The sequence below is a fragment of the Labeo rohita genome, chromosome 7 (genome assembly GCF_022985175.1).
Source record: "Labeo rohita strain BAU-BD-2019 chromosome 7, IGBB_LRoh.1.0, whole genome shotgun sequence".
Classification (NCBI taxonomy): Eukaryota; Metazoa; Chordata; class Actinopteri; order Cypriniformes; family Cyprinidae; genus Labeo; species Labeo rohita.
Window position 1 is genome coordinate 2,630,019 of NC_066875.1, and position 14,794 is coordinate 2,644,812.

General features: G+C 33.9%; 1 protein-coding gene across 22 annotated transcripts in view; it reads right to left on the bottom strand.

The window, feature by feature from the left end:
* LOC127167882 (adhesion G protein-coupled receptor L3) overlaps positions 1-14,794 on the bottom strand; it is a 332,296-nt gene that overhangs the window by 93,324 nt on the left and 224,178 nt on the right. For all 22 annotated transcript variants that reach the window (XM_051114254.1, XM_051114256.1, XM_051114250.1 and 19 more), the window contains 3 exons: positions 14,094-14,441; positions 9,297-9,400; positions 6,261-6,446 (listed from right to left, as the gene is read on the bottom strand). In XM_051114254.1, coding sequence (XP_050970211.1) covers positions 6,261-6,446; positions 9,297-9,400; positions 14,094-14,441 — 638 coding nt within the window. The remainder of the gene's footprint in view (positions 1-6,260; positions 6,447-9,296; positions 9,401-14,093; positions 14,442-14,794) is intronic.

Below are 14,794 nucleotides of genomic sequence, written 5' to 3' on the forward strand. Positions count from 1 at the left end.
GGCTGCCGCTAGAAGGTCCAAGATGATGGGTTTGATTAAACTGATAATATTTTAATTATGAATACGTTATTCTACAGAAACCAGTGGCAGTGCTCTGAACGTGTGTGTTGTCAGGATCCAACGTTTACTTGCTAATGGTGGATAAATTGCGAAAATGTATCCATCAGTATAGATTTACTGTATTTCTGATTGGAATAAAACTGGAGTTTAAATGAATAAATGATTTGAGTTATGCACAAAGAAGTGTATTATATTATCCTTAAAGGGTCTTTAATCTTTGACTTAAAAATCTATTAAGCTTAGGATTGTCAAATTTTAATTAATTGCATGATTTGCAATTAATTGTGTTTTTTATTAACTGTTTTTTTAGATTGAAAATAAGTAAGTAAAAATAAATAAATAGTAGGATCAATATATCTTTAAAAAACAAGCAAACAACAACAACAACAAAATCATCAAATTTTAACTAATTGCAATTAAATTTTAAATAATTGCACAATTTGCTGATTAAGTAAAGTAATAACATCCAGGGTCCAAAATTAAATAAACAATTTTAATAGTTTTTTTTTTTTTATGGAATGGTTTGGATCAAAAACAAAAACAAACTAAACTATTTAAAAAAAAAAAAAAATCCTCAAATTTTAACTAATTGCAATTAGAAAATTGAGAAAATGTAACCAGCAATATTTATACTGTATTTTAAGAAAATGTGCATTTTTTTATTTAAATGGTTTATTAGATGCTTGGAAATAAGTATAAATAAATAAATAAATATTTGCATTATGCACTTTGCTTGCAAACAAGAGGATCAATATTTCTTTAAAAAAAAAAAAAAAAAAAAAAATCCTTAAATTTTAACTAATTGCAATTAAATTTTAATGAATTGCACAATTTGATGATTTTTTAAAAGTATTAACATCCAGGGTCCAAAATGATAGAAAAAATTGCAGATCATACAATGCAAAAATTGCATAATTTTAATGGAATGGTTTGGATCAAAGACAAAAACAAACAATTTACTTAGTTAAACCTGTTAATGGTGGATGAATTACGACAGTCTGACCAGCAATATTTATACTGTAAATGGTTAATTAGATGCTTGGAACTAACAAATAAACAAACAAATAAATAAATGCATTATTGCTTGCACAAAAGAGGATCAATATAACTGTAAAAAACAAATAAATCTTCAAATTTGAAATAATTGCATGATTTGCTGATTAAGTAAAATTTAAGATCAACAAACGCAAAAAAACAAATTCAAAAACAACAAAAAAAAACTCCCACTCTTTTATATGCTTTTGATAAAAAAAAAATTAAAAAGTTAAAATGCTAAATTTACTAAAACTGACATGAAATGAAAGATAAATTGCAACAGAGAAAAGCTAAAAGACTTAAATTAAAATTAAAAAATAAATTAAAAGAAAAACTGATTCAAGACATTAATTAATACTGTTGTAGTATATAAATAATGTGTCACTGAATTAATCAACAGCCTAAATGCTGCAGCTCCTAACAAAGTTTTTTGCCAACTGTTTTATTTACTCACCAAAGCCAAGTTTTTTGGCACTCTGTACCTTGGATTGTTAATTTTGGACTCTGTGTGTAATATTAATACACACACACTCACACACATTGTCTGAATGAACGGTCTTTGTTCTGTGAGTGTCTGAAGACAAACTGCACGCAGGTCTGGAGAAAACAGTGTCAAAGCGAACCTCTTTAACTCCGCAGAAACTTTAATAACGCTGGCGATTATTCATGCCGCATAATGTTCTCGGAGCGATAGGAGCTTCAGGACGGCGAGAGTTTCTCTTCGCCCAAGTTAAGCCTATTTTTAAACAGACGGCTGACTGCGGGGAGAAACACAGGGGATCATTCATCCTGACAAACACGGACATCATTAAAAAAACACCCACTGCTCTCCTCCTCCTGCTCTCCGTACAGACTGCATTAAAGAGGGCGCTTCTCGTTCCCGCTTTATCTGCCTCGCGCTTCCTGTCTGTTTCTCTTCTGGTGAAATCAAACGTAATAATAAAAAGTAGCGTTGTCGATTTAATGCATTCATTTGGTGTGATTCATTATGGAAAAACCCATTCCACCCAGACCTGTGCATCATCTTACACTGATGCAGTCGCTGACGAACACGATGCAGGACGACTGATGACTGAAAATGCAGTTATATGCCCTAAAATTCAAGATAACAGGGCGTCTTGTCTTATGTTTATATCATATGATATCATTTAGCAATATCACACAAGCAAGAGTCCTTTCTTTCTGCATGATTACATGATTGCCAACAAGAATAGTTCCAAACAAAGCCTCAGCAGAACCATTGTGGGTCTCTGAGCAAAACACAACAGTCATAAAGACAGTCACTTTTTTGTTTCTGAATTGAATCAGTGGTTTGACCAAATCTGGAGAGCCAATGATTCAGTCACTCAATCATAAAGACAGTCACTTGCTTCATTTCTGAATGAATCAGCTGTTTAAGTGAATCAAGTAAGCCAAGGATTCAGTGACTTATTCATAAAGACAGTCACTTGCTTAGTTACTGACTAAATCCACCATTTGAACGAATCGAGTGAGCCACTGATTTAGTGAATCATTCATAAACAGTCACTCACTTCATTTCTGAATGAATCAGCTGTTTGAGTGAATCAAGTGAGCCAATGATTCAGTAACTCATTCAAAAAGACAGTCACTTGCTTCATTTCTAAATGAATCAGCTGTTTGAGTGAATCAAGTGAGCCAACGAACCAGTGACACATTCATGAAGACACTTGTCACTTGCTTCATTTTTGACTAAATCCGCCATTTGAACACATCTCAAGAGCCAGTGATTCAATGACTCATTCATAAAGACAGTCACTTACTTCATTTCTGAATGAATCAGCCATTTAAGTAAATCAAGTAAGCCAATGATTCAGTGACTTATTTATAAAGACAGTCGCTTGCTTTGTTTCTCACTACATCCACCATTTGAATGAATCAAGTGTGGAAATGTTTTAGTGCCTCATTCATAAAGACAGTCACTTGCATTATCTCTGAATAACTCAGTGACTCATTCATTAAAACAGTCACTTCAGTTTCTGACTGAAACCGCCTTTTGAACATTTAGTGACCCATTCGTAGACAGTCACTTGCTTCATTTCTGAATGAATCAGCTGTTTGAACAAATCGTGAGCAAATGATTCAGTGACTTGTTCATAAAGATATTCTCTTTGAATGACTTCGAATGACTGAACGACTCACTCAGTTAGACTCATGTGGGTTGCTGCCACCTACTGGCGGTTTTAGTTTCATATAAAAATAACTTCATATTTCAACATTTATTAAATATTTATAATAAACTGGTCTAGACCAGATTCATGCGTCATACACTGCAGTCCAGATACGTCAGACTGGTTTGACTCATGAACAGCGTTTGTTTTTCAGCCTCAGGCTACACGTCCACCAACCGTTTGATGTGTATTGAATGTAAAAATGTCACAAAATCCACATGCTCCAAACTGATTGACTGATGTCTACCACTTTTTCAAGGTAAAGTTTTTATCAGTCCACCTGGACACAATTTCAAAGTTAGCAGATTGATCCAATGAGCATTTGTGAGGAAGAAAAACTCACTGTATTTGAAAACATTTGTGAGATTCTTGCAACTGAGTCTTTGAAAGACATTCTTAGTGGCAAATTTTCAAAGATATTCTGCTATTTTAGCAACACTTCAGCTGGATATCTTTGAAAGCAAACGGATTTACATTTATTTCTGTAAACTACTGATTACCTATTGCTAGTGGACGTTTACACAACATTGTATTGTCTGTTATTGTTTCCAATAGCACTTTTGTCTCCAATACCTTTATCGTCTCCAATACTGTTACATCTCTGTATCGTCTAAATACCATTATTGTCTCGGTTATCCTCTCAATACTTCTATAGTCTTCGTTTTAGTGTCCAACAATGTTATCAGCTCTGTTATTGTCTCAATATGGTTATCATCGCCGCTGTCATCTTCAGTACTGTTATCGTCTCTGTTATTGTCTCCAATAATATTATCATCTCTGCTATTGTTTCAATACAGTTATCATCTTTATCATTTACAATACCGTCTTTGACTCCGTTATCGTCGCCGTTATCGTCTCAAATACTGTTATCGTCTCAGTTATTGTCTCCAATAATGTTTTCATCTCTGTTGTCGTCCCAGTATAGTTATCATCTCTTTGGTTTCCAATACCGTTATCGTCCTTGTTATCATCGCAATACTGTTATCATCTCCATTATTGTCTCCAGTACGGTTATTGTCTCTATTATAGTCTTTAATAGTATTATCGTCTCTGTTATCGTTTCCATTGTTGTCTCTAATAGCGTTATCATCTCTGTTATTGTCTCAATAGTTATCATCTCCATTATCGTTTCCAAAAGCATTATCGACTCTGTTATCGTCCCAATAATGTTATCGCCTCTGTTATCGTCGTCAATACTGTTATCTGTGTTATTGTCTCAAAAATGTTATTGTTGCCGCTATCGTCTCTGTTACTGTCTCCAATAACGTTATTGTCTCTGTTATCATCTCAGTGCAGTTATCATCCCCTTTATGACTTCTAATACCATTACCGTCCTTTTTATTGTCTTCATTATTGTCTTCAATACGGTTATTGTCTCCATTATCGCTCCAATAGTGTTATCGTCTCTGCTATCGTCTCAGCAGTTATCATCTCCTTTATCGTTTCTAATACGTTACCGAGTCTGTTATCGTCTCTGTTATTGTCTCAATAATGTTATCATCGCCGCTATCGTCTTTAATACCATTGTCTCTGTTATCACCTTAATACCATTATCGTCTCCGTTATCATATCCTTAATTGTTTTCAATACCGTTATCATCTCTGTTACTGTCTCAATACTACTGTCATCTCTAATAATGTTTTCATCTCTGTTATCATCTCCAATACTATTATCGTCTGTTATTGTCTCCAATACCATTACAGTCTCCAATAACGTTATTGTCTCTTTTATCGTCTCAATACAGTTATCATCTCCTTTATCTTTTCCAATACCGTTATTGACTCTGTTATCGTCTTCGTTATACTCTCCAAAACTGTTATCGTCTCTGTTATTGTCTCAATACCATTATCATTTATGGTATAGTCTCCAATACTGTTATCGTTTCTGTTATTGTCTCAGTACAGTTATCATCTCCTTTATTTTTTCCAATACCGTTATTGACTCTGTTATCGTCTTCGTTACAGTCTCCAATATTGTTATCGTCTCTGTTATTGTCTCAATACTGTTATCACCTCCGGTATAGTCTCCAATACTGTTATCTTCTCTGTTATTGTCTCAATAACAGTACTCCAATACCGCTTTGTCTATGTAATCATCTTCAATAATATATACACACACACAAATACATTTACGAAAAATATGTTATATTTATATATAAAATATTTATATTTATATTTATATTTATATTTATATTTATATTTATATTTATATTTATATTTATATTTATATATAATATAATTTAAACACACACACGTTTGCCAGCTTGGAGGCATCACATCATTGAAAGACATTTAGTTTTGTTTGGTTTAGTGCAAATAAGAACCACAAGTTTCTTCTTGCACTTCTTTAACAGGAAAAAAATGTGTAGTGCACCTGTGAATATCTGTGTAATGTGCTAGATAATGTCAGACGGTCATTATCACAAGATAAACACTGACAGATTGATCAGGACTTTGCTCATTGCCGCTGTATACTCTCTGTTCTCTTTCTTCTCACATTACTGAATTATTTCAACTCAAATCAATATTTCATGTCCCTTTATTTATCTGTTAAGTAGTCGTGTAATGAGCTTTGCACCGGGGTCCCGATCACCCAGTCAGGGTTTATTTTGTGAAAATAACTGTCTGACTGTACATCCATTACATATTCCTCATTGTTTGTCCATGAAATAATCAGTTCGGGAAGTGCGCAACCATTCGCAACCATTTTACTGAAAGGCAGTATGATGTGCTATGAATCATTTCAGATTGCAAAATGTAACTATATTATCGCTCAGCTATTAGTTTACCCAAAAATTCCATCATTAATTAGATTAGGAATAACTATTCCTTAAGACATTACAAACACTAGCATCATGATTTTCTCTAAAGCTGTTCTGAAACAGAACAGTTTGTGTAAAAGTATTGTGAAAAGCACTATACTAATACATTTGGCTTGACATTTATTGACTGATATCAGTGTTGTATATCGCAGTACCTTGTTGAGGCTCCGGGCGGCGCTGTCCTTTCCCCCAGGGGTGAGATTCCTGAGCTGGACGTCCAGCAGGTCGATCAGGTGCCCCATGGCCCGAACGGTGTAGGTGATGTCACCCGCCTGCATGTGGCCCTTGGTCTGTTCGGAAAGCTCACGGGAGATTATGGCCGCAGGTTCACCCGCTCGGATCTAAAACACACACGCACACACTCACACCGTGAGAGTTTATACACAGTCATATCATCACACATTCAGGCTAATCAACCAACACATTGCTTAGTTCCAGCTGTTAAACTGGTATAAGAGAATGTGTTTAATATAGATAACAATTGCATCACCTTAAACATTATCTACACAAAAAGATGTGAAATGTCACAGGGATTAAGTAGGAAAAAATCAGTTGATTGTATATCTTATATCTGGTTCATTTACACCGAAGCTCTGACTGAAGTGATTCAGTAAAGCGATTATTCTGCAGGTGTGGGTTTATGTGTTGATGACGGTCAGCAGAAATGAAGGTGTTGGGGTAGGTGTTAATGTTCCTGTAGCTTAAACAGCAGAGCGTGACGATAAACAACGCCAAGGTCATCATTGGTTTGAGTCCCAGTCAATGCATGGATAAAAATATGAATGTTATTTATTTATTTGTTTGTTTGTTTATTAATATCGGGATGCATTTACAAAGATTTACATTTAATTTTTCCTTAAGGACATTCAATAGTGCTTGTAATGTTTTTGTATTGTATTTGTTTTGATTTTGCATGATGAATTATTGTTATACATAGTGTTTAAATAATGAAGCCATCTAATCTGTCTAGTAATTCAAAGCTCAAGATCAAATAATAATCTATATTTATTAGAAAAAATTCTGTAACAGCTGCCAAAAAAAAATAGACTATATAGCACCACTGTGGTTTGTGATTTTCAAGGATAAAAAACCTTTAAAACATCATAAGGTGTGCATCATGTGAGGTCAGTAGTTTCTCAAACACATGCATCTCAATGGCAGTGTTTCACATCGCTCTGCCGATCAGATCATTCTCCTGTGTTTGTCTGCTAGAGGCAGCTGAAGACGTGAGCAGCGAACGACTCTTGACTTCCCAGACAGTGCAGCTCTGCTCTTTCAAGTCGTGGCAAAAACGCAAGCGCAGACGAGAGCCACGCACTCTCGTGTTGAGTTTAATCACAACACTCCTCCAGCTAAAGGAAGAGATGTGTTTATTTGCTAATGAGACGCAACTAAAGATGTTGTCTTCTGGGCTGCCTGCTTGGTCTACACACACACACACACAAACACACACACACACAGTTTTTTCACATTTGTAAATCTGTAGGACTGATTTGAGTGAACAGCTTCTTCATGTCAGCGGTACATGAACTGCAAGTAAAAGGTGGCAGGAAAACACTGGAAAACACATTATTTGTAGCTTTCTACATGCTGCTACATACTGAAGAATATGTAAATACATGTGAACAAGAGAGAGTGATGAATATAGTTAGTGATGGTTTGATTTACAATTCTGGTTACATTCTACACGATAACCAAACTTATTATTATAATTTTTTTATTACCTCTAATATTTATCTATTATTAATTTCAGTTAGTTGCCAGGACAGTGTTTCTAATTTTTGTTAGTTTTATTTCATTTGCCAAAAACACTACTCATAGTTTACGTTTTAATTTCAGGTAGCATATATAACACTATCTGAAATGACATGAGAAAAGTGTGTATATTGAGTGTATTTAAAAAATTGCATAGAGTAAATATAATCATTGTATATTGTATGTCTGCAGTATAAAGCATGCAAGCTATGCAAAGTATGACAAAGGTCAAACATTACTGATTCATAAAAAAGTGCAACATGTTACAATTCATAAAAAGTGCAAAAAAAGTGCAACATGCTCAATGCAAAACATTACTGATTCATTAAAAAAAGTGCAAAAAGTGCAATATGCTCAGTGCAATGACAAAATGTTACAGATTCACTAAAAATTACTGATTCATAAAAAGTGCAAAAAAAGTGCAACATGCTCAATGCAAAACATTACTGATTCATTAAAAAAAGTGCAAAAAGTGCAATATGCTCAGTGCAATGACAAAATGTTACAGATTCACTAAAAATTACTGATTCATAAAAAGTGCAAAAAAGTGCAACATGCTCAATGCAAAACATTACTGATTCATTAAAAAAAGTGCAAAAAGCGCAACATGCTCAGTGCAATGACAAAATGTTACACATTCACTAAAAACTACTGATTCATAAAAAGTGCAACATGTTCAATGCAAAAGCGAAACATTACTGATTCATAAAAAAGTGAAAAAAAGTACAACATGCTTAGTGCAATAACAAAATGTAACAGATTTATAAAAGAATTATCAATTCAGAAAAAAGTGCAACATGTTACTGATTCATAAAAAGTGCAAAAAAGTGCAACATGGTTAATGCAAAGGAAAAACATTACAGATTCATAAAAAAAGTGCAACATGCTCAATGCAAAATATTACTGATTCATAAAAAGTGCAACATGTTACAGATTCTTTAAAAAAGTGCAAAAAAGTGCAACATGCAAAATATTACTGATTCATAAAAAAGTGCAAAAACGTGCAACATGCTCAGTGCAAATCAATGTGCAAAATGTTTATTTAAAAAGTGCAAAAAAAAAAAAAAAAAAGAAAGTGCAACATGCTCAGCGCAAAGGAAAAAATAGTAGCGATTCCTGAAAAAGTACAACATGCTTGGTACAAAGACAATGTTATATGAATAAAAGCATTTCGTAATTTCTCACATGTGCAAGATTCTTTTGTTGGACTTGTTGGTTATAATTTCTGAGCTGACACCAAAGTATTTCAAATTTGCTAACTTCAGTATTTGGTGTGAATATTTCACAACTTTCTTGACAGTCTGTTATAATGGTTTCAGTTAACAATAACAACACTGGCTTTACCAATCAATTACAGGTCCAACTGCCGAGGCCAAAATGAGGCTAACTGTACATCATCCCATACATATGTTTGATTGTGTGTGTGTTTCTCAAACCTTCTGGTTGATGATGTTGACCCATGTAGAGGTGCAGTTGCTGAGGTCGGGCCCCTGCTGGTCCCACAGTCCCTCGGGCCCCTGACAGGCGAACACAGCCATCCCTGTACACAGAAACCAGCCGTTATTGTGTGTTCAGATTACTCTGTACACACACACGCACGCACATCAACGTCCTTCACTGCTGTTTCCACTGATGACAAGAAACACTGTCAAACGTCTGTGATCATAAAAGAATGTGTAATTACTTCCTCTGATGGAGATAAAATCACTGCAGCGTGTGTGTGTGTGTGTGTGTGTGTGTGTGTGTGTGTGTGAGCTCTAACTACAGCCAGATGCAGAGATGTGTGAGTGTATATATGTGTGTGTGTGTTCGTTCCCTGGAGAGCACTGGTAAAGGTCAATTAAAGCTGGTGGAGAGAGACATCTCATTCTAAGCTCTAATTAGAAGGACAGAAGAGGGAAAAAATGTCATATTCTTCCAGTCGGGTGACTGTATCGGCACTCAGGTGACATCACCGACACGCACGCACACACACACGCACACACACCAGATGTATGGCTGCTTCTGGCACACACTCAGAAAAACAGCAGTGAAATAAAAGACTATGATTAATAAACACAAATGCAAAAAGACTATGATCAATAAACACCAATGCATTACCAATAGTTATAACAATCAAATAAACACAGTTTAGCCAAATAATATAGACCATTAGTTTATATGTGGGGGAATTTTTATAAGAAAAGAAACATTGTATATATATATATACATTGTACTGAAAGACTTTATCCTAGCTAAAACAGCAAATTGTTACATTTATTTTTTTTTAGTTATTTATTTATTTACAATCTAACTGTTAATATTACTTAATTTACGTGTGCATCCATTTGCAATTTGAACATTATTATTATTTATTTTATTGGTACACTGTAAAAAAAAAACAATTTGTTGAGTCAACTTAAAATAATTTTTTACCCTGCTGCCTTAAAATTTTAAGTTCAGTCAACTCAAATAAGTTTAGTCAAGCTTGAAATGTTAAGTTGTACTATGTGACAACTTAGATATTTGAGTTGACTGAACAAAAAAAAAAGAAAAGATCTGTTAAACTTAAAAGCTAGGTAAGTAACCCAACTGTCTTAAAATTTTAAGTTGAATCAACTCAAATATCTAAGTTGTCATGTAGTACAACTTAACATTACAAGTTGACTAAACTTTGAGTTAAGTGAACTTACATTTTTAAGGCAGCTGGGTAACAAATTATTTTAAGCTGACTCAATAAATTGTTTTTTACAGTGTCGTATTATTATTATTTTTTACTTACATTTTTTATTATTATTATTGTTATTTTTTGCAGTATGAACATTACTATACTTTTTATGTATGTATGAAAACATCAGTATGGCTAATAGCTTTGTCTGACTGTCCAATTAATGAAAGTGAGCAATTTACCAAGCATAATTAAGTCATAATAATAATAATAATAATAATAATGCTAGCATTTTTAGATGCTGTTGTTTTGATGAATGAGTTTATGAGGATGTGAATGTGAACGTGTTACTCAGAGAAATGGCCAGAGGACGAATCCTGTCTGGCGCTCTGAAAACCTCAAGAACAAACAACTAATCATGAAGAAACTGCCAATCACCCGAAACCATGGAAACAGACAGGAGGACTGGAAGCATTTTGATATGAGCAGGAGGCGGCGAGAGAAATGAAGGGAAGAGCTGAAATTTAGAGAAAGAAAAGGAGAAGGAGGAGAGTCACAGACAGAGGAGAGCGAGAGAGCGAGCGCTGCAGCGGCGCGTTTGATGCGTGTGCTGCGTTTGTGTTATTTGGGCTCACGCTGTGCGTTGCTCGTCTGCTGCACATCCACACACTCACTAATAACCGCCGAGAAAAACACGACACCTGGGTTACCAAAACAAGCTGTTAAACATGTAGTGACGAGGGGTTATTTGCTCTGTAGGAAATGGGCAAGGCGTCGCCATGCGGTTGCTAGGATGTTCTCGGTTAAGAGCAGATTGAAAATGAAATGAAAACCAGGGATAATTACTAGTTCAGTGGTCAAAATATCACTGAAAGCTCATGTGTTAAAATCTGAGGAAAACAACAACTATCATTATGACTATTATTATTACTGATAATCATTTAGAATCATCATGTTTGTACATCTAACTGGTTGTACTAAAATTTACCAATAATCACACTATGAAAAATAGTAAATACTGCAAACAGCAAACAGATCAAAACAGTATTATAATAAAATAATGACTTTACAAAAACATACATTATTAAACTAATATATATATATATATATATATATATATATATATATATATATATATATATAATAAATAAACATGAAATATTTCTATTTATTTTAAAGATTTTCTAATAGTATTTAAAATTTTTATTTTTTATTTTCACTCACTGAATATACTTTATCCAGTAATTACAACTTTTTAAACTTTTCATATTCGTGCTTTTGGAAACATCCTTAATTAGGCTTATTATTTTGGCATTTCAGGCTCAATTTCAGCACAATTTTGAGTCGGTGCTTTCTGCAAATTTGTTTAGTTGATTTGTTATTCATTCATATTGGGTGTGTGAGAGAACTATTTTCAGGAACGTTTAAAATTTTGTGCAAAACAACCCTGCATGCTGTTCAGGCCTGTTATGCTGTATTTCCACCATGGGATTAAAAATAAATAAATAAATAAATAAATAAATAAGTAATTCTGAGTTTATATTCCACAATTCTGACTTGTTTTTCCTCACAAAAAAAAAAAAAAAAATGTGATATAACCTTAATTTTTTTTCCGTTTTGCAAGAAAAAGTCTTAATTGTGAGATATAAACTTAGAAATGCAAGAAAAAAGTCAGAATTGCAAGATAAAGTTAATTCTGAGAAAAGTAAAATTATGAAAAAGAAAGTCAGACTTCTGAGTTTATTTTTCATAATTCTATTCTTATAATTCATATTTCTTTTTTTTTTCAATTTTGAGTATCTCAGTTATATCTCACAAAAAGTTCTCAAAAAGAATTATAAACTCAAAAAATTGAGAAAAACATTTTTTTTCACAATTCTGTTTATATCTCACAATTCAGACCTTTTTCTCACAATTCTAAGAAAAACTGTGATATACAATACAAAAAAAGTCTAAATTTTGATGTATAAACTTTGGAAAAAAGTCTGAATTGCAAGAAATGATCTAAATTGCAAAATGTAAACTCAGAATTGCAAAAAAAGAAAGTCAGACCTCTGAGTTTATTTCTCATAATTCTCTCTTTTTTCCCATTTTGGAGTTTATGCAACAAAAAGTCAGAACTGTGACAAACTCACAATTCTGAAAAGAAAAAAAAAAAAAAAAAAAAAAAAAAGAAGTGAGAAATGCAAGATATGAAGTCAGAAATTGAGAGATTGTACCGTTATTCTCAGAATTGATATATAAACTTAATTCTGAGAAAGAAAAGTCAGAATTGTGAGAAACAAACTCAAACAGACAAACTCAGAACTCAGGGAAATAAAGAAATAAACTCAGAATTGCGTGAAGGTCAGATGTCTGAGTTTATTTCTCATAATTCTGACTTTTTTTTTTTCTTTTCAATTTTGAGTTTATATCTCACAGTTTTTGAGGATAAAAAAATTCCTAAAAAGAATTATAAACTCAAAACGTCTCTAAATCTTTGAGAAAAACACTTTTTTCAGTTCTGTTTCTATCTCACAATTCAAACTTTTTCTCACAATTCTGAGAAAAAACTAAGAAAACTCAAAATTTCCTCAGAATTGTAAGAAAAAAAAGTCTAAATTGTAAGATATCAACTCCAAACTTTGGAAAAAAGTCTGAATTGTAAAAAAAAATGAACTCAGATATGCAAGATGTAAACTCAGAATTCCAAAAAAAAGAAAGTCAGACTTCTGAGTTTACTTCTCGTTATTCTAACTTTTTCCATTTTGGAGTTCATGCATCACATTCTTTTGTTCTCAATTCTGAGAATTTAGAACTCAGAATTTTGAGGAAAATAGTCTCAAGATATCAGTGAGTTCATATCTCACCACTTTTCTCAGAATTGTGAGGAAAAAGGGATGAATTTTGAGATATAAACTCAATTCTGAGGGAAAAAAAGTCAGAATTGTGAAAAACTAAATTAGAATCAAACTAGAATTAGAAATTGAAAAATCAGAAATAAATTAGAAATAAACAGAATTGAGCGATGTAGCCCAGAATTCAGGGAAATTGTGCCAAAGTCAGACTTCATTTCTTGCTATTTTTACTTTGTTTCTTCAATGGTTTTTTTCTCAGAATTATGAGAAAAAAAGTCTAAATTGTGAGACAAACTCAATTCTGAGAAAAAGTCAGAATTGTGAGATGTAAATGAATTTAAAGAAAAATAGCTAAAATTGTTAAAGTCAGACTTCTAAGTCAATTTCACGAGACGTAACCTTTTTTTTTTTTTCAATTTTGAGTTTAATATTTAAATCTATATTTTTTTCTCAGAGTTCTGAGGAACAATATGTTGAAATTACCTTATTTTATTATTATTATTATTTATTTATTTATTTTTGCAGAAAAAACAAGCTGCTCCAGTATTGCTTCAACGTAAATAGTTCATATGTGACTTAAAACCGATAACGGGTGTTTCTATTGATAAACTGATGATAATAACGCTCTGCTCCATCCAGGTTCCCCTCCAAGTATTGGGGTGCCACTAAGTAACCAGAGTATCTCTCAGAATCACTTTACGATTGCTCTGGTAACCAGCAGGCTGATTTTCTGAACTCTTGTAACTTACCGATGGTTCCGGGTGGGCAGGGCTGTTTGGCGACGAGGCCCTGGCGTGTTTTGGGCCAGGTGATGGAGGAGTCGGTGAAGGGGCTGCAGAACTCCACGGCGATGTTGGGCAGGACGGAGGACGGGTCCGAGCGCGCCGTGACCTCGGGAAGAGCCGCCGGCTGCCTATCTGTGGTGGTGCTGCGCGGAGCCGCCGCCGCTGTCGTGGCGGGAGATCTTGTCGTGGTTGTTGTGGTTGTGGTGGTGGTGGAGGTGGAGGTGGAGGTGGTCGTCATGGTGACGGTGACGGGGCGAGTCGTGGTGCGTGTCGTTGTCGTGTCCATTAAAACGTTTCCTGATGAGGAAGATTCTGGAAACAGAAGAATAAATAGAACACAACAAATGACATTCAAATCAGAACACACTGATATTTCCTGTAATAACAATCAGTATTATAAATACACATAGTGCATTGCTATCTAGCTGCAAATTGCTTAAATGAATATCAACAAAGCAGCATCTTGAAGAAAACGACCACATGCTGAGATACAAAATCACACAGCAGCATAAAGATCTAGCGGCTCTAATGCAGACATTTCTCTTATTTACATCAAATTTACTGTCAGATTTCTTCTGTCAAAGTAAACTTTTGTCATAAAGCACAAAAGATTGAGTTTAACCTTGGAAACCTTCTCCGGAAGCTTTAATAGATGTTCAAAAGCA